Source organism: Heterodontus francisci, chromosome 38 (genome assembly GCF_036365525.1).
Source record: "Heterodontus francisci isolate sHetFra1 chromosome 38, sHetFra1.hap1, whole genome shotgun sequence".
NCBI lineage: Eukaryota > Metazoa > Chordata > Chondrichthyes > Heterodontiformes > Heterodontidae > Heterodontus > Heterodontus francisci.
Window position 1 is genome coordinate 31,321,745 of NC_090408.1, and position 23,404 is coordinate 31,345,148.

Below are 23,404 nucleotides of genomic sequence, written 5' to 3' on the forward strand. Positions count from 1 at the left end.
GATCTGTTAAACAACTCATTTGGATTATCTAAATCCCCAAATACGGTTTCAGATACTTGGCTATCTATTTGTGGCGCCACTTTTACCTTCGACAATGGATCCTCTTTAGCCATTGCTCAGTTAACTACACATGGAGGAAATATTCCCGGAACTTGTTCCTGTAATTGCTCCGTTTCCTTAATTTCTCTTGATTACTCTGTAACTATAGGAGAAACTGATACTTTTGGTCCAGCCAAATCATTTCCTAGGAGTAGATCAATTCCCTTTACTGGCAAACTGTGGACAACACCCACAGTTACTATCACAGATATTAGGTCACTCTCGAGGCGTACATTATACAAAGGTACAGGTATATACTCCCCGCCAATTCCATTAACTAAAACTTTAGCGTTCAAAGCGTTCTCCGGTGGAAACTGCGTAAACCAATTGCGTGACGACTTTAGTTGTACATAATTTGGCTAAAATGTAGATTTTGTACTGATACTAATCAGCAAGGTTCAATTGAATATCTTCAAAAAATAGGTTCGCACACTGAACTCTAAGTAAAATATTCTACCTAAATGAGCTGCCTCAAGAGCACAACAATCAGACAAACGGTCCGAATTGCGATCATTCCTTTCGGCAGATCGGTTTTGCATAATTCAACTTGAGGTGAAATTCATACCCAATTCTAGCAGGGTCTGGACCTTTCTGCTGGGTCAAGTTCCCTTCAGGTGACCTGAAGCTGCTGCCGGGCTGAGCCAGAACAAACCAGGCGAGGACAGACACATAGAGACGGTGCAAAACTGCTCGCCCACCACCCAAACCCACCCTCCGTTGCACCCATTTGATTTAAAGTCGCAGTGGGGTGGAACCACAACGCTGTACTTCTCCAGAGTTATATGCGTCATCGAAGCCGGTTGCATTTAGGCATTTGCATTGAAAACCGTGCGCTGCAGGACGCACTTCTCCAATGTTGGGCAGTGCAGGTGCGCCCACTGCTCTCGGGGCAAAGAGGTGGAGGGACTGCACTGCGCGCGCGTTGCCCGGGGCGGGAGAAGCGCCTGCGCTGCACGAGCACAAACGACCGTTAGTGGCTGCGGGGCGGGGGGGCGTCCCGCGACAGAGGCAGGCGGGCGGGGGCGCGCGGCGTCGTGCGCGCGCAGTGGGTTCTGTCCGTCGCGCGCGCGCGCACACACACAAGATGGCGATGGATGATAGAGGGAGGAGGTTTTGTATTGCCAGCGGTTTCTTTTGAAGGTTTTTCTTTCCCTTCCCCCCTCTTTATCCCACTCCTCTCCCCACCCCCCCCCCTCCCCTTCCTCGTGGTCACGACGTGTTTACATGGCGCTCGGACAGCTCTGTTGGCACTGTGTCCTGACTTGGATTCTCACCGTGATACTTTTGGAAGGTGAGCCGGCCGACCCCAGCCCAGCGGCTTCTCTTCTCTCCAACCCCCCCCCCCCCCCCCCCCCTCACCAAACTCCCCTCCCTTCCATTCTGGAGTTAGTTGCGGGTGTTTTGTTTTGCGGCATGGGGAGAAGGTCGTTGGCTCGGTGATCTTTAGTGAATGCTGGAGGCGGAGGGTTGCAGGCAGACCGACCCCACATCCCGTGGGAGGCCCGCCCGCCCCATGTGCTAGTGTTTAGCTTGAGATGGGAGGGAGGTGTGTGTGTGTTTCTACTGTTGTCGGAATTGATGGTTGGGGGCGGCAGCGAAGTGGAGAGGGAAAGGGAAGCATTGACAGAAAGGAGGAGGGGAGGATTTGTCTAAACAGTAGGAGTGAGAATACCTCTTTCATGGCAGTGGATTTTGATATGCGCTAAGAAAGAAACATACCTACATGTGTTAAAATATATTTGCCCTCACTTAGATCTAACGTTTCCTTTTAATATCACTTATGTAAGTAAAGGAGACGGACTGTGAGGGGGAGGGAGGGGGGGTGGGAAGAGTGCGTGTGTTGGGGGTACTGTTTGGTTTGATGGATAGGATTGGGGAATCAGGAATAGAGGGAAATTATAATCAAAAATCTGTAGATGTTGGGAATCTGAAATACAAATAAATGCTGGAAATACTCAGGTCTGGTATCATCTGTGGAGAGAGAAGCAGAGTTAATGCTTCAGGTCAGTGAAATTAAATGGGTAGAGAGAGACATATGGAAGGAGTAAGCATGAGATAAATATACAAGGCAAGATAATTGAAGAGAAGGATGACTAGATAGAGACAAGAACTAAGGGGGAAATGTATTGGCAGAAAAAGATGCTGTTGGGATTTGGCACTTTCGTTGGTCTCCCTGCAGGACTATGAAGTTTAATCTGGATTGTACTACCAAGGTTTAATGTAACAAAACTTATGGCAAAAAGTTGAAATCAGCCTGTTGGATAATTCTCTTAACTCATCCACAAATAGATCAGTTCTCAAATGAGTTGTTAAGGGGGCTGGAATCATGGCATTAATATGTTCGACCAATCTTGAACACAAACCCAAGTCCAGAACCTATCAGGTTATTTCATGTTTCGGGAGGGGGTTGGGGGGTGAAACAGGTACCAGGATGGACACAATTCTGACCGATGCCCTGTTTCGAATATTGTATTGCTTTCTTGTATTTGAACCATATTGCTTTTCTGCTGAAGAAGTAGACATTTTTCTCAACCCACCAAACATTCAACTATTCACTCCTTGAATGAAAAGACATATTTGGGGAAAAAGATCTAATTGTAAATCGGCTAAATCCTCAGTCTGTTAAAAAAATCTTTTTGTTGCTGCTGCTTGGTTGGGTTGTAGAAAGGGAGTGGTAGCTGACTTCTATGGGGCTCCACGAAGGGGAAACAATGATGAATTCTGAATTACAATCATTTGCTCTGTAGACCAGAGCAGGTAACTTCTAATATGTACTTAACTTGAAGTTTGGATTATGTGGACAAATATCACAGGAGATTGATATTTTCCTCCTTTGTCTTGCTAGGATAAATTTCTCATTCTTATTATGGGTTGTCACCTGTGCTCATCCCCTAGGGCTCTGTCTGTTGACTGCAGAGTCACAGCTTGTGACACACACTGCTCTGGGTTTGTTGTGACATGCCTTAAACCTTTTTCATAAAATAAAATGCTGTTTGTACCCCTATGAGACTATGCTGTCCACTGCTCTGGGAAGTCTGAAACATTTTGATCATTTCTAAACTTTCACAAACAAAGACTGGGAGATATGGTATATTGTAAACTGAAATGGATTTGTTTCTGTAAAAATTGTGATTATTTGCATTTGCGAAGTAATTACAGCCAGGAACAGTATTTGGAGCACATATGTGCAGGTCTTTTATCAAGATTTTTCAAACCAAATATCAAGATGATATCATGCTTCAAATGTATTACTCTGAAAGGCAAGAAGGATGAATACAAATTTTAAAAAACATTGTGGTGGATAAATCTCAATTTATTCTGATAGGAGCAGATACACAGTTAGGTTTTTCTATTGTTTCTTATTAAGAAACTGTTAGCTATGATCAAACATAAGGAGAAGCGATAGACCAAGAAATTGGTTCATTTAGGAACAAACTAACCCAAACAACTGGATTCTATTTTTAAGCAACAAACTTTAAAATACAAGAGGGAACTCAACTGAAAGTTGGCACAGTCACAAAAGAAAGCATTTAGGCTTATGCTACAAATGGTGAACTGTGTCGACACCTGCCAAAACAGGTTGAGGCTAACCTACTGTCCCATATAGATCTGTTGGCTCCAGACCTCATTATAGCCTTGGTCGAAACTTGAATAACAAAGCTAAACTCCAGAGGTGAGGTGAGAGTGACTGCCCTTGACATAAGGCGGCATTTGGCTGAGTGTGGCATCAAAGAACCCCAGCAAAACTGAAGTTGGAGAGGGAAACTCTCTAGTGGCGGGAGTCATACCTGGCAAAAAATGAAGATGGTTGTGCTTGTCAAAGGCCAATTATCTCAGCCCCAGGACATTGCTGCAGAAGTTCCTCAGTGGAGCATCTTCAGCCCAACTATCTCCAGCTAGTGTATCCAATGACCTTGCCTTCATAAAGTCAGAAGTGTGGCTGCTTGCTGATGAATGCACAGTGTTCAGCTCCCTTCCCAATTCCTTAGATAATGAAGCAGTCCACGCACGCGTACCTGGACAACATTCAGGCTTGGGCTGATAAGTTCAAGTAACTTTTGCACCGCACAAGTCCCAGGCAATAACAATCTCCAACAAGTGAAAGTCTGATCACCACCTCTTGATCTTCAATGATATTACCATGATTGAGCCCCTTAACATTGACCTCCTGGGGTCACCATTGACACAAAACTCAACTAGACCAGCCTTATAAATGCCAAGACAGCTCAAGAACTTCAGATATTGGGTATCCTGCAGTGAGTGGCTCACCTGACTCCCCAAAGCACCTCTACCACCTACCAGGTGCATCAGGAGTATGACGGAATACTCTCCTTATCTAGGTGGGTACAGCTCCAACAGCACTGAATAAGCTTGACACTACCCAGGCCAAAGCAGTCTCCTTGATTGGTGCCACATGCAATGGCTTAAATGTTCCCTCTCTATTACCAATTTACGGAGACTGCAGACTATCTACAGAATGCACTGCTGCTCCTCCTAAACCCAAGGCCTCCACCATCTAGTAGGACAAGAGCAGCAGTTGCATGGGAACACCATTCACTTACAAGTCCCCCTCCAAATCTCACTATCCTGACCAGAACATATATTGTTGTTTCTTCAATGTCGCTGGGTCAAAAACTTAATTCACTATGAAGCAGCGTTGTGGCGTATCTTCATCACATGGACTGCAACAGTTCAAGAAGAAGGACCTCTATCTCCTCCTCAAGGGCAACTTAGTGGTTAGTAATAAATACTGGCCTTGCTAGCAATGCCCATATCCTGAGAATGCTTTTTTTAAAAATCTGCTGGAGCTGATGGTTTCCATCCCAGAGTATTTAAAAGAAATAGGTGAGAAAATTACATATGGGCAGCACATTTCAGGAAAGATATCAAGGCTTTAGAAAGGATACAGAGGAGTTTTACCAGGATGTTACTGGGGATAAGGGACTTCAGTTACGAGGAGTGGTTAGAAAAGTTGGGACTGTTCTCATTGGAATAAAGAAAGTTAAGAGGTGACCCAATAGACACTTTCATGATGAATGAAGGTTTTGATAGAGTAGATTGAGAAAGGCTCTGGTGACCCTCTGGTGAGTAGGTCAGTAAACCGGGGTCGTAGATTTAAAATCATTGGTAAAAGATCTGAATTTTTTTAATTTGGAATTGTTGGGACCTGGAACACTTTACCATAAATAATTTTAAAAGGGAGTTGGATGGTTATTTGAGGGCAAGGAGCTCACCGGGTTACAGATAAAAAGCGAGGGTGTGAGACTAAGCATGACTGCTCTTTCAAAGAACCTGCACAGGCACAATGGGTAGAGTGGCCTCTTTTTTTGCTGTAAGTTTCTATGATTCTATGTGTTAGTAATTTTTAACACACTCAAAGATCAGTTATTGTGCCGTTGGTTAGAAAATTGCAAATGCTACACCATTATTTAAGAAGAAAGTGAGAGAGAAACCAAGTAACTATAGAACCATCAGTTTAACATCTGTTGTGGGAAAGTTACTGGAATCTATCATCATGACAGAATGACTGAGCACTTGGACAAGTATTAGCTGATCAAAGAGAGCCAGCATGGATTTGTAAAGGATCGGTCATGTCTGACTAATCTAGTTTAGTTTTTTTGAGGAGGCCCTTAAGCATGGTGGATAGGAGAATGTCTCCAGACGTGGACTTCCGGAAGACATTTAATAAGGTTCCATACAAGGGATTATTAGCAAAAATGAAAGTGCATGGAATTGGTGATAACCTTGTGACATGAGTCAGGTTAATTGGTTGGAACATAGGAGCAGGAGTTGACCATTCAGCCCATCGAGCCTGCCCTGCCATTCAATACGATCATGGTTGATCATCCGCTTCAATTTCTTTTTCCCACACTATCCTCATATCCCCTTATGTCATTGCTATTTAGAAATCTGTCAATCTCTGCTTTAAACAGACTCGATGTCTGAGCTTCTACAGCCCTCTGGGGTAGAGAATTGCAAAGATTCATAACCCTCTAAGTAAAGAAATTTCTCCTCATCTCTATCCTACGTGGCTTCTCCCTTATTTTGAAACTGTGTCCCTGGTTCTAGACTCCCCAACCAGAGGAAACATCTTAGCTGCATCTACCATGTCTATTCCTTTAAGTATTGTGGGAGGTTGGGATGTAGGAGACACAGTAAGGATAAAGAGAATGTCTGATTGTTGAGATGTGACAAGTGATCTTCAGGGATCTGTACTGGGAGATGGGGTGCATGTTTAGCTTTTCACCATAATAAATCGATGACTTGGATAAAGGAATAGAGAGTTGTGTATATAAAAGTTTCAGATGACACTGAGAGACACAGCTAATGGTGTAGATAGGAGCAGGAAGTTACAAAGGAACATGAACAGATTAAGTGAATGGGTAAAACTATGATTGCTGGAGTTCAATTTGGGGAAGTGTGTAGTCGTTTACTTTGGATCCGAGAAAGACAAATTGGAATACTTTCTTAATGATAAGCGAATTGGAGCTGTGGAGGAGCAAAGAGATATGGGTGTCCATGTGCACAGAAATACTGATGGCTAGTGCATGGGCACAATAAGTAATCAAAAAGGCTATTGGATTGTTAGCCTTTTTCTCAAGGGGCTTAGAATACCAAGTTAAAAAAGTTATGTAGTAACTTGGTCAGACCCATCTGGAGTACTGTGTTCGGTTTTGGGCACTGAACCTCAAGGAAGGTCTTGGAGGGATTCGCCTGAATGATAGAGGCTTAAAGGGTTAATTATCAGGGCAGCTTGCATAAACTTGGTTTGTATTCTCTTGAGTTTAGACAGATGATCGTTGATCTAATTGAGGTATTTAAAATAATAAAGGGATTCAATAGGGTAGGTACAGATAAACTATTTTCTCTGGTGGGGAATCCGGGACAAAGGGATGTAATTTAAAAATTAAAGCGAGGCCATTTAGCAGTGAAATCAGAATGCAGTTTTTCACATCAAGGTTAGTGGAAATCTGGAACATTCTACCTGTAGATGCTGGGTCAATTGAAATTTAAAGACTGGCATGGATAGATTTCTGAAATAAAAACAAAGTACTGGAAATACTCAGCAGGTCTGGCAGCATCTGTGGAGAGAGAAACAGCTCACGTTTCAGGTCAATGACCTTTCGTCAGAACTGGGAAAAGTTAGATGTTCTGATGATTGCAGACCTGAAACATTAACTGTTTCTCTCTACACAGATGCTGCCAAACCTGGTGAGTATTTCCGGCACACTCTTCTCATTTCAGAGTTCCAGCATCTGCAGTATTTTGCTCTTCTTAAAGTAAATGTAATCGTTTTTAAATAGGTCAAATGAGGGAGGGTGGAAAAAGAACAAAAGGGCAGGTGTGTGATAGGGTGGAAGATGGGAGACATTAAATGACAGAAGAGTTGGTCAGGCAGTGCCAAAGGGAGTAGTCATGGAACAAGTAAAACAAAAGATGTGTTCAGAGGACGTGTGAATGACAGAATAATGAACAGTTGCTGTCCGAAAGCAAAAACTTGCGAAAAAGAGATTAAGACTGAAACGTGCAAAGAGAAGAAAACAAATTGGGGGCAGAGATTATAGTCTGATACCCTTACCTAACAGCCAGGTTGATGGAGTTGAGGTACAAATTAAGCTTAATGCTGAAATCATAAAATTATTAGTTCCATTAATGAAGACTTACTCAAACAGCTTCTTACATGCTATTTGCACTTTAGCCTTGTATCATATATTCTGGTTATTCAATATGCATATGTTATTTTTATGGTATTGATAGATAACATTGTTGGGCATATAGTTCTTTGTTCTGGTATAAAAGCCTTTTGTGCTGAATCACGTGTGGTAGAGTCCCAGTTTGCCATTGACAGTGATATTTGATGAAGTCTGGGCATGCTGCATATTAAGACATCACCTTTGTGGGGAAGTGTGACCCAGTATTTAGTTTTGTTCAAAGGTTAAGTGTGCAATTAGACTGAAGCACTTTAAGTTCAAAAGTGATGTTTGCTGATGCTCAGGGCTAAAATACTTTCCATGGTGAAAGTGAGTACGGGTTGGGGGCACAGGGCTGCTGGAATATAGTTCCAGTGACTCATGGGGAAAAAATAGTTCTGATTGGGTTCTCTCAAAACCACATAAATTGATATTGCTCATTGTGTCCTTTGCCCTCTCCAGAACTTCTTGTCTCTCATTGCCCCATCTGTGTGTCTCCATCTCTCACTCTGCACAATCCCTTTGTTCTCCTGTGAGCCATTTTTTGATCTTGTCTCTGCCCCATATCTTCCAGACTTTGCATGTGCCCCGTGTCTCCTTTTGTCTGATTCCATGTCTCTCCACAGCAATAACTTGCATTTATTTGGTGCCTATACCTTCGTAAAAACATCCCAAGGCACTTCGCAGGATCTTTATCAGCCAAAATGTGACAGAGCCACAAAAGGGTTTAATAGGACAGTTAACCAAGAGATAGGTTAAAAGAGGAGGCAGAGAAGGTTAGAGAGGGAATTCCAGAGTTTTGGGCCTAGTTGGCTGAAAGCATGGCTGCCAATGGTGCAGAAAAGGCAGTTTAGCGTGCACAAGAGGTCCAAATTAGATGAATGTAGAGTTCTTGGAAGTTTGTACAGCTGTTGGAGAGGTAGTGGGGTCAGAAACTCTGCTTGGGGTCCAACAGGACACCGAGTGCTCTGGTTCAGCCAAGGTGAGACCCGGGGGTTGGAGTAGTTGGTGAGGGTGCAGGTTTTTGACAAAGATTGTAGACACTAGCTTTGATCTTCCCAGTGTTTAGCTGGAGAAAATTGCAGTTTATTCAAGACAGAGTGGACAAGCTGTAGTGATAACAACAAAGTGGTTTCATTCTTGCTATTAATTGCTGCCTCTGTTAACATGAAAATGACTCAACCTGGTTTGGTAGCAGGAGATATATGTAATAGTGTACTGTATGACTGTTAAGAAGTAGTAAACATTTTTTTCTGGTCTTGGGATGTAAGCATTTATTGCCCATGACAGATTATCTTGAGAATGTGGTAGTGGTTTTATTGCATTAAAGGCACTATATAAATAGAAGATGTTTGGTGGATCATCTTGAATCACCTTGTGCTAATGGTGTTTCAATGAATTATAGTGTCAGCTGTAGCTCAGTTTGCAGCACTCTCACCTCTGAGTCAGAAGGTTGTGGGCTGAAGTCCCACTCCAGAAACAAAGCATGGAATTCTACGTTGACACTCCAGTGCAGTACTGAGGAAGTGCTACACTATTAGATGTGCTGTCTTTTAGATAAGATGTTAAACCGAGGCCCTGCCTGCTCTCTCGGATGAATGTAAAAGATCCCATGGCACTATTTCAAAGAACAGCAGGGGAGTTATTGCCAGTTTCCTGGCCAATATTTATGCCTCAAACATCACTAAAAAAAGATTATCTGGTCATTATCATCATTGCAGTTTGTATGAGCTTGCTGTGTGCAAATTGCCTGCGTTTTTTATTACATTCGAACAGTCTCTACACTTCAAAAGTATTTAATTGTTTTTAAAGTGCTTTGGGGCATTCTTGAACTTTTGAAAGATGCTATATAAATCCAAGTCTTATTTATGGTAGTGTGCTGTTCATAGCTTTTGGTACTTGATACACTTAATGAGCCTAGTGACAACTATGCAGAGCACTTCCCTCAACGGTAGGAAGGTCACCCTGGATTGATGTTGTAAAATACAATTACAGTTACGGAGGATCAGGACCAGTTGCATTCCTATCATAACAGCTGGTGATAAAATGTGCCGCGAGGAAGTTTCTTAAATATATTTTGTGAAATTCTTCAGATCCTTTTCGGGTGAATACATTTTTAAAAGGTTAGGTTGACTTGATGAGGCCATTCAATAATAACTTGTGGTACAGGGCATTACATAGTAGCATTTGTTACATCCACACAAAACATAAGATCGTTGCAACAGGATGGAATTGCAGTCCAATGTGCTATGTGATCATATTCTGTAATGTGCTGTTGCTATTTTGGTTAACTGCTCATGTGCTGCACTTAAGTAATTATCTTGTCTTCTGACAAGTCAGCACGTGTTGGTGTAGTTGTTCAAGCTTTGTTAAATGAACAGTATCGTTATTCCAAAAACAAAATGGACACTGGGTTGATGTACTAGCATGTATTGTCTGGAACAGGTGATTCTGAGCAGCTTAGTTTTATTGAGTTATCCTCAGAGGTATATATAGCCATTTCTATTTTGGGTGTTCTCCCAATTTCCACCGTTCAAAGAAGGAGTTCCATGTAGCTGAGAAAGAGAATAGATTTAAATAGTGCCAGTCTGGCTCAGTTCTCGTCTTAGAGTAAGAAGGTTGTGGATTCAAGCCAAGGGCTTTAGCATATAGTCCAGGTTGACACATCAATGTAATGCGTTTTTTGGATGAGGCACTAAATTGAAACCCTGCCTGCCCATTCAGGAAAATGCCGTGGCACTCTTCAAAAAAAAAGAGCAATTTTCCTGGTATGCTGCCCAATATTTTTCCCTCAACCATCAACAAAAAAAACTAGTCACATAATTTGCTGTTGCTGTACACAAATTCACTGTCAGTTTTGCCTACATAAGCAATTAAACTTCAAAAGTAATTAATTGAGAAATACGGTGTCATGATAGAATCTCCATGCCATAAAGAAGGAAAAAAAATTTCTAATTGATTTATTGATGCATTTGGATAATGCACTTTTATTTCTGTGCTTTATCTCCAACTGTGCCTTGTTCAAACACTGTAACTTGGCTGAGCATGATCAATGTACCTATTAATTTTTCTGTAAGGGGGTTCTTGAGTGGTTTAGTGTTGATTTCTACTTACTGGTCTTGCAGATAACTGGCTTCCCTTTGGGACATGGCTGAAATTAGACACAGTGCATTTGCACCTACTGTTCCCAATGGATATCTTACCATATTCTATAAAGTGGAGCCACTGCACTGTGCTCACTAATTTATCGAATGCTTGCAATGTTCTGAAAAGGGAAAAAACAATATTTATCCTGTTATTAAAAAGTGACAGTTTACAAATCAGGTTAAAAGAGTTTAAAATAAGTATTTCCCATCCATTAGGTTTACCAATGCCATGCACTGTTCTCCATTCCCCAGCCACAAGAGCAGCTGCCGATCTATTTGCTACCAGATCTCTATCACTGCAGTTTGGAATTAATTGCTAAAAAATTATATGATAGATAAGGAAGATCATTGTGGCTTCTTTTCCTTTGGGGCAAGGCTGCGATGGTGTATTTGAAATTGGATGAGATCACTATGGTGGCGATGCTGAGTTAAGACATCATTCCTCCCCAGAGGGATGCAATACCCTGGACTGATCTTATGCACCTTTCCAATTGGTTACACAGCTGCTTTGGGCATGTTACTTTGGTGATTTCTTAGCCAAAAACATTTTTGGAGTGAAGGACTTAAAAAGGATAAAATAAAGTTGGTTACTTTTTACAATAAATTTCACTTACTAGTATCACATAATCATCTATCTGCTCTGTATAACTGATCAAGTATTTCAGCATTCTTTTCCTAAATAGTTTTAAGAAATTAGCACATTCAATAATACAGTTGTCAAGTTTTTAAATTCACTTGATTAGTAATATTGATTTATCCAGAAGAAAATTAATTTTTCGTAAGTGTTATTGTAACTGATTTTTATGTCATCGGAACGATCTCAAGTGTACTGTTTTCCATTCCAGTTATGTCAAAATCAAGGGGAAAAAACAGCACTTCAAAAACATAATTCTTGTAATTAGATGTAATCATGATTATGGATGAGTTTTCCAATAAGTTTTTCTTCGTTCACAGGTATCAAATGGGGATAATTTTAACGTTTTATTCTTTTTGTTGGCTGTGTATAACTCTTAGCTGCATTTTGACAGCTTTGATAGCCTTCAGGTGGTAAAAAAGGTTTTGCAGACAGATCAAGGGTTCATCATGTTCAGAGTGAGGCTAATTGAGTCTCCTGGGTTATATTGCCCTGCTGTTTCTCACAACATTGCAAGATGGCGATTCAAACTGGCCACACATCAACCTCAACGACCAGTAATGTAACAAGCCACAATGTGCATCATGCCACAAGCTACGCAGCCACACTTTCAAATCTAGCTGGCATAAGCCTAGTTTTTTTTAAAAAACAACTTTGTAAAACGTTTTATCTTGTACGGAAGCCAACCATGTATTGTAGAATACATAGCAGATAACTATAGTTTAGAAACACTAAAATAATTGCAGTAGTCAACATGAGATCTTTTCACTCAATTGTTTATTTTTTTATATAAAGTATAATAATCAAAACATGCCACCACTTCCAAAAAATCAGTTATGTTTTAAACTCTATAAATTTTCACTGCTCTTCTATTCTTTATATTAGCTATAATTTCAGTTACAACCCAATACTGAGTCAGCATCAAATCAAACACCAAAGGAATGCTTTTTTTTAAAGCACTAACTGTCCTCATTACCAGGTATTTCCTGAGCTTGTAACTTATAAAGGAAATTTTACTCATAGGACTACTTAAACATAAAGCTATAATAAGCTCCGATTAACTTGATCTGTTCTGACCATATCAGTAGACTTGAATATTTTTACACAGTTTATACCAGCTTGGTTACTGAGTGCTGAAGTGAACCAGTAAGTCAGTTGAATGTATCAGCCGTTTTTGATGTTGAATCACCCTTGGGTTAGAGATAATTTTAGCTGATGCATTTGATTTGTCATTAACAGTTGCTGTGTAAGTTAACCTTTTAAAAAAAAAATTCATAGATATGGGAGGAACCAAAAAGTAACAGATCTTTAAAAGGGAATTAGATGGTGCATTTCCTTCTTGAGTTCATTTAACTTTCTTTGTATTTTATTGGTCTTTCCATTTATATAGTTTAGTTTGATCATATTCTATTTCTATTATTAAAACCTTCTATATCTAGTGTAAGTCTGCAACATCAGACCTTGCAAAAAGTGTCAAAAAGTCCATTGGTCAATACAAACCTGGATCAAATAATCAATCAATTTTTAAAAAATTGTGCAGCTTCCTTTTTCGATGATCATGTTGCTTTTTAAACCATTGACTAAATACATGTAAAATTTAAATTTATGAAAGAAGCACAGAAAAATCAGCAATTTTATTAAGCCTAACCATAAACTTACTTAATCATCTCAGTCTCTGAATCAGGCCTGTATCTTAAGGTTGAGTATTAAGGGCAATGAGTAACCGGATTACTGTACAGATGTGAACATTTTCAAACAACAGTGACAACTTATTTGTGCACAATGCACAAGGAGCCTATCCCATTACTTTTTTCACCATTCAGTGTTTTTGGTCTCCTTACAGTTAGCTTCCTCTGTGGTCTCTGGAAGTTAGCACAAAAATTGTAAAGTCATGATTAACTGGTAAAGGGCTTCCTGCAGCTGACACATCCAACTGGAATTATTGCTTCTGATCACAAGCTTACATGTTATGAAGAAATCCAAAAATAATAATGGAATACTCATGCACGAGGTTCATAATGGCTCTAACATCAAGCTATTCAACCTAGCAGTCCGTGTCTGTGTTTACCGGCCAAGGAAGAAAATAGTTCTAATATTTTACCCACCCTGTTTATATATTCCTTCAATCAATCCCATTTCCTTTGTCCACCTATCCAGTCTCATCTTGAATGTTGACATAGTTTCTGCCTCAATCTCTAACCCTGGAAGTGAATTCAACAGCCTCTCAATTCTCTGTAAAGAAGTTTCCTCTGTCCTCAGTTCTAAATCTGTTATATTTAATTTGTAGCCACTCATTCATAACTCCTAAACTAGTGGAAGCAAACTGCTTCTATCTACCCTGTCCTATTCTTTCATAATTTTAAATACTATGATACTACTTCACAATTGGCATTGTTCTTGCGAAAAAAGACCTGGTTTTTCAAGTCATTCTTTATATTTGTTTTCCTGCATTCCAGGTAGCATTCCACGAATCTGCATTGCACTGTCTCTAAAGCCTCAATATTCTTCCAGTAACGTGGGCATAATACTGCACACAGTACTCTAACAGATCTGATTAAGGTTTTATATAGACTCACCATTATCTCTTTGTTTTTATATTTTGTACCTCCTTGAGAGAAAGCCTAAAATTCCATTGATTTTTTTTTTCCACAGCCTTATTAAATGCAAGTCTTTAATGCTCTGTGAAGTTCCTTCAAATCCTCCTCTCTTTGACAGAACCAAGTCTACTTCCATTGAGTACAGTTACTGTTTTTTTTAACCAAAATGTTTCTCTTCACATTGTAAACCTGAAGAGTAAGAGCAGGCTATTCTGTCATAAAGGGCATCACAGCTGATTCACATCTTGTATTCATTCGATGCAGATCCTGCAGCATTCTCACTTTACAGCAACCAAGAGGAAATGTGTGTTACGTGAGCACTTCTGTTTTTCTGTGTAAAATACGTTTTTAAAAATTATAGTTGGATTGTGGACACTGATTCACCATGGAATCTGTATTTTTAAAACTGAAGAGGCTGAAATTTGTTTTTTTAAAGGAAGTTCAACAAAAGGTTGACCAGTAAACAAGTTTTTACTGGAAAGCATGTGATTTCAAGTAAACAGAGCAGGGGAGTTGACTTCACAGTTATGTTGTGTTGTGACAAGACAGAAATTATGATTATCATGGGACTTGCCTGGGAAAAGTTTAGTTTCAACTTGAACTGTTAAAAGCCATCAGGGTTTGGACTAAAGGAGGCAGTTGGAGATCTGCATATTGACTTGGCAGTTGAAGATGAAAATCCAGACCACTGTTAACACTGTTTGAAAAATCCCTGCTCTTGAAAAGCAAAAGCCTGTATGAAGTTGTACTGTTGCCTCCTGTATTTTGAAGAAATCCTGAATGTTTGCAGAAACCTTGCATCTTTAACAGGACTTTGCATCGAATATGAGAGAACTGAAATCTCTGCTGCACACCTGCTGTAAGACCTATATGAAGCCTTCTGTAGTTGAATTTCTTTGAACGTCAACCCAAGCAGACTGTTTATCAACCTCGCCTGGGAAGATTCCTAGTGGCAGCCACCTATTCGACTTTGGGACACCTAACCAAAGCAAAGGACTTCCATATCTTTGCAGTCTGTTTGCATTCCTATTTGTTTGTAACAGCTGTAAACAAAATTCCCTTTTTTCCCCCCAGTTAAGCGGTTTTTGGATGTTTGTGTGTGAGGACTAGGGAAAAAATAAGGGACTTTAATATTTCAATTTGTGTATATCTTTACTTTATTATTGGTTAAGACTTGGTTTATAATAAACAGATAATTTTGTTTGTTCAAGAAACCTGGTTGTGTGCTTTATTCTAGGAACAATTAGTTTATCTAATTGACTTTCGGTAAGTGGGGAAATGTTTTGATATAATGTGACCTGTGAAGAAGTGGGACTGAGTTAATAGTGCACTCCTCCCTCATCAATCGTAACACGTGGCTGACTTTAATTTCCCTCACTTGCTGCCTCAACTGAGATAGCTAACTCGGCCAGGAGTGGGGATCAAGCCGACACCTTCTAGAGTTAATTACTTAATATCACTCTCTGTGATACCTTCATCCACTGAATGAGCAAGGCAGGAGCCTCTTCCCTGATAGTTCTTTATTTTTTTTTAGCTATCCTGTACAATTTCTTTTTGGACACGGAGCTTGTGACCTAATGGTAGCAATTGCGCAGATTATTTTCTTATCATTTTACATACATTCTCAATTTGTGTGAAGACTGTGTGCACCTAATTTTTAATACATTTTGTGTAGTGTATTTATCTTGGCTCATGGGGTATGTAGGCAGCTGGGAGAAAGATACTTTGTGATTGCTTTTGATTCTCTCATTTATACTGTGGGACTAAGCATGAGATGTACTGTTTAAAACGCCAACTTGTTTATGACTATCCTAAGTTTCTCTTTTTTAACTAAGTCTAATTTGCTTATATGCCATGGTATATACTGCATTAGTTTTCCTACCCTTGATGCCACCTTTTTAATTCTGTAATTGGAAGTAACAGTCAATTTGGTTTTAGGTATTCCCCATTTTTCAATTCGCCAGTATCTTGGATTTTAACCAAATCTCATGGACTATAAATTTTTTAGTTTGTAATCCATCAGGTCAGTTCATTTTTTGGGAGGATCCCCTGTCTTTTTCCAAGCAGGCTTGTTTGTATCTTTGCTAATATAACATTTGCTGAATCTAATTTTAGTTGTGCTCAAGTTTTAGATCTGTATACTGCTTTCCTCACTGGGGTTTATTGGGCCTTTGGTAGCTGAAATACTGGCTACTGTATCAAGAAACAGCCCTTGAGATTGGGATAGGGCAGGACAACAGAACTGGTTACACTTTGAGATCTGGCACAGGTTGATGGGCCCAATGATCACCTGTGTTCTAAAAGTCCATGATCTATTCAGACTTCAGTGAATTCTCCAGACACGCGGAGAGAAACTTAATTTGAGAAGTGTGAACTGCAACATGTAAATAGAGCAAGATATATTCTATATTTTTCTCATGAAAAATTCAAATCAGTCCATTACCAACCAGTTGTAAGTTACTGAAATAGAATTATAGAATGGTAACAGCACAGAAGGGGGCCATTCAGCCCAACGTGTCTGTGCCGGCTGTCTGCAAGAGCAACTCACCTAGTGCCACTCCCCCACCTTTTCTCTGCAACGCTGCAAATTTTTTCTGTTCAGATAATTATCCAATTCGGTTTTGAAGGCCTTGATTGAATCTGTCTCCTCCATGCTCTCAGGCAGTACATTCCAGATCCTAACCACTTGCTGCTTAAAAATATCGCCTCTGTTTCTTTTGCCAATCTCCTGAAATCAGTGTCCTTTGGTTTTGGGTCCTTCCACCTAGAGGCCTGCTTTAGGTCGGGGAAAAAGAACCCGACCGAACCACAGCCGACCCGAGCCCGACCCAAACCTACCCCTACTCAATCCGACCCGACCATCCCTTTACTTACCTTTCTGGCACCGCACCTGCAAGAAGCTGCAGCGCATGCGTGATGACGTCATAGTGACGTCACTCGCTCACTGCGCAGACTCAGTTTCGTCCCGGACTCCCAGCTCAGGTAAGTTCTTTATTTTTAATACTTACCGCGTGTGTCCTACCCGACCCGACCCGACCTGGACTCTGCCTGACCCGACCTGGGCCCGACACATGTCATCGGGCTCCGTCGGGTTCGGGTCAGGTAGCAGGCCTGTATCAATGGGAACAGCCCCAGCTTCGCCACCCTATCCGTGTAATTGAAATTCTTCACCCCTGAAACTGTTCTTGTGAATCTTTCCTGCACCCTCTCTAATGCCTTCACATCCTTCTTAAAATGTGGTGCCCAGAACTGGACACTATACTCCAGTTGTGGCCAAACCAGTGTTTTCTACAGGTTAATCATAACGTCCTTGTTTCTACACTTTATGCCTCTATTTATAAAGTCCAGGATCCCATATGCTTTATTAACCGCTTTCCCAACCTGCCCTGCCAATGATTTGTGCACATATATCCCAGGCCCCTCGATGTCATAGCGTCATAGTTATACAGCACAGAAACAGGCTCTTTGTCCCATCCTGTCCGTGCCGACCATCAAGCACCTATCTATTCTCATCCCATTTTCCAGCACTTGGTCCGTAGCCTTGTGTGCTATGGCGTGTCAAGTGCTCATCTAAATATATCTTAAATGTTGAGGGCTCCTGCCTCTACCACCCCTTCAGGCAGTGCATTCCAGATTCTAACCACCCTCTGGGTGAAATTTTTTTTCCTCAAATCCCCTATAAACCTCCTGCCCCTCACTTTAAATTTATGCCTCCTGGTTATTGACAGCTCTGTTGAGGGAAAAAGTTCTTTTCTATCTACCGTATCTATGCCCCTCATAATGTTGTATACCTCTATCAGGTCTCTCCTCAATTTGATTTCCAGTAAAACAATAGAATTGGTTTGAGTTTTTTTGTGCAATACATTGTGTATTCTTTTCAGCTGTTTTCAAATTCTAATCTTGTTTTTTGTCTCTTTAATCTAGACAAAGTGAATTCTCTGGAGTTGAGCTGCAGTGTTGGCCCTGTGCATGTAGTGCTGCAGCCTAACCAAGCTGTGGTGTTGGATTGCAACCTACCTGCTGTTGATCAGCCTGCCAACATAACGTGGAAGAAAGAGGAAATTCCTATTGTGGATCAGGAACAACACCATGTGGTTCCCAATGGATCACTGTACATTTCAGAAGTACCAGGGGACTCTAAGAATCAAGAAGGAGGCAGCAGTGAAGGGAGTTATACCTGCATGTCCCAGAATTCATTTGGGGCCATAACTAGTAGGACTGCAGTGATCAGGTTCTCTAGTAAGTGTTTTTACAGTCATTTTAATGACTGTTCAGAGAACATCTTCAAGACAGTCACCTTTTATATGAATGAAAATTGTCTAATTACATTTGTTTAATAACTACAGGATGTATTTCTGTTTAGTTAATGAAAGAAAGGTTCGTTATATGAATCATATATATTGCTGGAGTTATACAGCTGCATATCAAATCATTTTGCTCAAAGGGTTATTCCATCGCTTTATGGGTTATGATAACCATATTGGAAAGCATTGAGGAAAGCAGTCTTCAACCCAAAAAAATTGAGGCATTTTTATTTCAACTGTCACATTGGATAGTTTGTAGTTTTGTGGTGCTGTAGGTTAAACACCTTTTTTTTTGTATTGGGGATACAGCTTCATATCCATCCCAGTAATATGAAAAGTTTCCCCTTCTGGCTATACTATTTTAAGAATTCTAAGTTAAATTGAGTCTGAGCAGTCTTATCCCTTTACCAGTGGTGCATGCTTCTATGGATCTACTTTATTATTTATAAGATGCACTTATAAGATGCTTTAGTATTGTAGCTGCACTTAAATTTAAACATTTCGAGGGTGAAACTGATAAAGGTCAGCAGTGTGAAATGGGTTTGTCACAAATTGGCAGCCATTTTTTTCAGTGCACCAATTTTTGTTTTCCATTGACTTGGAAAATATTGCCAAAGTTTCTAATTTCAAATCAAATAGAAGCAACAATGAGACTAGGATGTGAGTCTCCAAAAAGGGTTTTATTGTTCTGTGAACTTCTGTGGAAAGAAGCTTGGATGTGGTGAAAAATCAGCTGCTGATTCACTATGAGCCTGTTTCGCACTGCTGGCATAGTCCACTTTCTCCCCCTTCACATTAGAATAGAATCTTTTAGGTTGTTAAGTTGTGTAGCCAGTTAGCTGATTAATATTGGGCATTGCCATGCAATAGTCTATTGTTGGGGCCTAATTGGAATTCATGTGTAAAACTGAGGGAGAGGTATGACGAGCAGAGCAAAACAGTCTTTTGAGTATCTTTTGCAGCTCTTCTGTCAAGCTAAGAGATTTGAAAATGGTATTCTTGACTCCAGTATTTTATGGATACATCAGTAATTGTATGAAGTATCAAGCTAAAATTACAGTAGAAACAAAAAGCAAAGAACTGTAGCTGCTGGAAATCTGAAACAAAAGCGGAAAGTGCTGGAACCACCCAGCAGGTAAGTCAGCATCTGTAGAGAAATTAGACAAACTAACATTTCAGTGTCGACCCTTCATCAGAATTGGAAAAAATTAAACTGAGCAACATTTAAGAAGGAACAGAACAAAAGAAAGGGAAAAGGAAAAACTGCACGCGCACATACAAGAGAAGTAAAATAACCTGTCAAGTGCTTAAACAGAAAGCAGGAAACGATTAAATGGCTGGCCTGATATTAACACACGATAGTAGGCCATAATGATTCTTTCATGGGATGTGTGCGTCACTGGCAATGCCAGCATTTGTTGACCATCCCTAATTGCCCTTGACAACTGAGCGGCTTGCCAGGTCATTTCAGAGGGCAGTTAAGAGTCAACCACGTTGCTGTGGGTCTGGAGTCACGTACGCCAGACCAGGTAAGGCCATTAGTTAACCAGATGGGTTTTTACAACAATGGATGATAATTTCATGGCACCATTACTGAGATTAGCTTTCAATTCCAGATTTTTTAATTTAATTAATTGAATTTATTAATTAATTGAAGTTTAAATTCCACCAGCTGCTGTGGTGGGATTTGAACCTGTGTCTCCAGAACATTTGCCTCAGCCTCTAGATTACTAGCTCAGTGACATTACCACTATGCCACTGGCTCCCTGACGGTGGAATTTAAATTGTTTCCAGTCCATTGACAACATGCTTTTTATTCATTCACAGGATGTGGGCATCACTGGCAAGGCCAGCTTCTATTGCCCATCCCTAAATGGGATAGAGCATGGCTACCCGACGGGACCCAACGACATGTGTCGGGGTAGGGTCAGGTCACTCTTCCGGGTCTGGCAGTCAGGCTCTGGTCGGGCTGGGTCGGATGCACTCTAACAGCCTTGCGTTACAATTGTGTTAGTGAAACACTGGAAATCGCAGATCTTTTGAAGTGTACTTCCTATTCTGCTTGGTATTTCAACTTACTGTGTAGTGGGATAACCTGTCTGGACACAACTGCATGGGTTTCTGTTTAACTAGTGGCCAAACAATCACTAACTTCTATGATAACAATCTTCGGTTCACCACCTCCGGTACATGGCTCCAATCTTAATGTACTTTTCAAACAATCTTTCAAGTCCAGTTACCGTTTTTGTTGCTTATCTACACAAGCTTAAAAAGTGAAAAACGGAAGCTAGGTTAACTGAACGTTCCGGTCGTCGGGTCAAGCGCGGGAAAAAATGAAAGGACTCAGCCGGGTCGGGCTCGGGTCAGATGTGGTTCTGTCTGGCTCGGGTTGGGTTTCATTTGCAGATCTGAGCAGGCCTTTAAAATGGGAAGGTGGATGTGAGCCATCTTCTTGACAACTTAAGTGGTTTGCTAGGCCATTTCAAAGGCCAGTTAAGAGTCAATCATGTTGCTGTGGGTCTGGAATCACATAGGCCAGACTGGGTTAAAAACGGCAGATTTCCTTCCCTAAAGGACATTAGTGAACCAGATGAGTTTTTATGATAATCTGGCAGTGACATGATCACCATTGTTGATACTAGCTTTTTATTCTATATTTATTTAATTAACTGAATTTAAATGCCCCAGCTGCTGCGGTGGGATTTGAACTCATGTCTTTGGATCATTACTCCAGGTTTCTGGATTGCTAGTCCAGTAACATAACCACTATGCTACCATTCTCATAAACGTGCATAGCTGAGGCAAGGGGCTGGGGGGAGCATGTGGGTCGGTGATACATTGTACACTGGGGCCATTATGTACCTTTCTGTGCATTTTTGCCTTGAAGGCATTTACACACTTAAGTTTAGCTCCGTTTAAAGCAAAAATTTCTTTCAATCCCATACATTTACTACCTGGTTGTTTAGTTTCTTGTTGACTTGTTCTGACTTGCAACTAGGTGGGAAGTGGAGTTGACCCCAAGAAAACTTTTTGCATGGTTTGTGTACCGTTTTTCTGCTTAACAAATGCCTAAGCGGAAGACTGAATAGCTAATCTGTTGTTCAAACCCAGTTCTTTCCTTTTTCTGACACAGCACATGAAGACACAACCTAACTCTAGCATTTAATGATCTAAAAATAGAGGATATCGTCAGTAAAAATAGAATATTCTGGAAATACATAGCATGTCAGTAAGAGTTAATTATAAAAGACCAATTAGTTTATTACATGGGATTACATAGAATTAAAAAGACTGATTAATGTATTGGTTATATACCCTTTTTGACAACTGGGAACTTGAAGATAACGTCCTTTGTAGGGTTGAAGAGGAAAAGATACAATAGATTCTTTGAACATACTTTGTTAATGGGTAAAATGAACTGCTTGCTTGAGAAGCAGTAACCTGTTCTAAGAGATAATCTCAGTGAGGAAATAAATTGGCAAAAGAACCTGGAAACAGCTAAGCTGCTGAACAACAACATGCTGAAAACACAGGTGGGTAGGCCAACTTATTTTTTATTCATGGGATGTGAGCATTGCTAGCAAGGCCAGCATTTATTGCCCATCCCTAATTGCCCTAGAAAAGGTGGTGGTGAGCGCCTTTTGAACCCCTGCAGTCCATGTGGTGTAGTTTCGCATCTGATGTTCCCATGTGCCTCATTGCTCTTGTTCTGGGGTTAGAAGTCATGGGTTTGGAAGGTGCTGTCAAAGGAGCCTTGGGGATTTGCAGCAGTGCATCTTGTGCGCCGGTGTTGGATGGGGTGTCAATCAAGTGGGCTGCCTTGTCCTGGATGGTGTGGAGCTTCTTGGGTGTTGTTGGATCTGCACTCAGTCCAGGCATGTGGGGAGTATTCCATCACACTCCTGACTTGTGCCCTGTAAATGATAGACAGGCTTTGGGGAGTCATCAACAACAACTTATATTTGTATAGTGCCTTTAACACAATGAAATGTCTCAAGGCGCTTCACAGCATTATAAAACAAAGTATGGCACTGAGCCACAAAAGGAAATATTTGGTCAGATGACCAAAACTCAAGTCAAAGAGGTAGGTTTTAAGGAGTGTGTTAAAGGAGGAAAGCGGGGTGGAGAGGTGTAGGGAGGGTATTCCAGAGCTTGGGGCCTAAGTAACTGAAGGCACGACCACCAGTGGTGGAGCGAGTAAAATCAAGGATGCACAAGAGGAGGTGAGTTATTTGCCACTGAATTGCCAGCCTCTGACCTGCTCTTGTAGCCAGAGTATTTATATAACTGGTTGAGTTAAGTTTCTGGTCAATAGTAACTCCCAGGACGTTGATGGTGGGGTAATTCAGTGATGGTAATGCTGTTGAATGTCAAAGGGCGATGATTAGATTCTCTGTCATTCGAGATGGCCATTGACTGGCACGCGTGGGTGCAAATGGTACTTGCCAACATCAGTCCAAGCCTGAACGTTGTCCAGATCCTGCTGCGTGCAGGCACAGACTGCTTCAGTATATGAGGAGTTGCCAATGGTATTAAGCACTGCAATCATCAATGAACTTCTGGACTTATGATGGAGGGAAGGTCATTGATGAAGTAGCTGAAGATGGTTGGGCCTAGGACACTACCCTGAGGAACTCCTGCAGCGATGTCCTAGATCTGAGATGATTGGCCTCCAACGACCACAACCATCTTCCTTTGTGCTAGGTATGACTCCAACCAGGGGACAGTTATCCCCTTGATTCCCACGACTTAAATTTCACTAGGTCTCCTTGATGCCACACATTGGTCAAATGCTGTCTCGATATCACTCTAGCCTCTCTGAAAGGAGGAAATAAAAACAGGTTAGCACCCTCGTGCTGACCCTCTGCCAGAGCTGTATTCTGACTGTCCATATCTAATGCCAATCCTCACACCACCCACTGGATGCAACAGA

General features: G+C 40.9%; 1 protein-coding gene across 5 annotated transcripts in view; it reads left to right on the forward strand.

Annotated features, from left to right (window-relative positions):
* The first annotated feature begins 1,182 nt into the window (after positions 1-1,182).
* The window catches only part of igdcc4 (immunoglobulin superfamily, DCC subclass, member 4), a 118,154-nt gene continuing 95,932 nt past the window's right edge, over positions 1,183-23,404 (forward strand). For 4 of the 5 annotated variants that reach the window (XR_010969728.1, XM_068018033.1, XM_068018034.1 and 1 more), the window contains exons 1-2: positions 1,195-1,390; positions 18,092-18,406. Coding sequence is in view for 4 of the 5 variants with exons in the window: in XM_068018033.1 (XP_067874134.1) it covers positions 1,324-1,390; positions 18,092-18,406 (382 nt within the window). In the remaining variant the exon portion in view is untranslated. Of the gene's footprint in view, positions 1,391-18,091; positions 18,407-23,404 lie in introns of all 5 variants that reach the window. The other variant, XM_068018035.1, reaches the window with a different exon arrangement.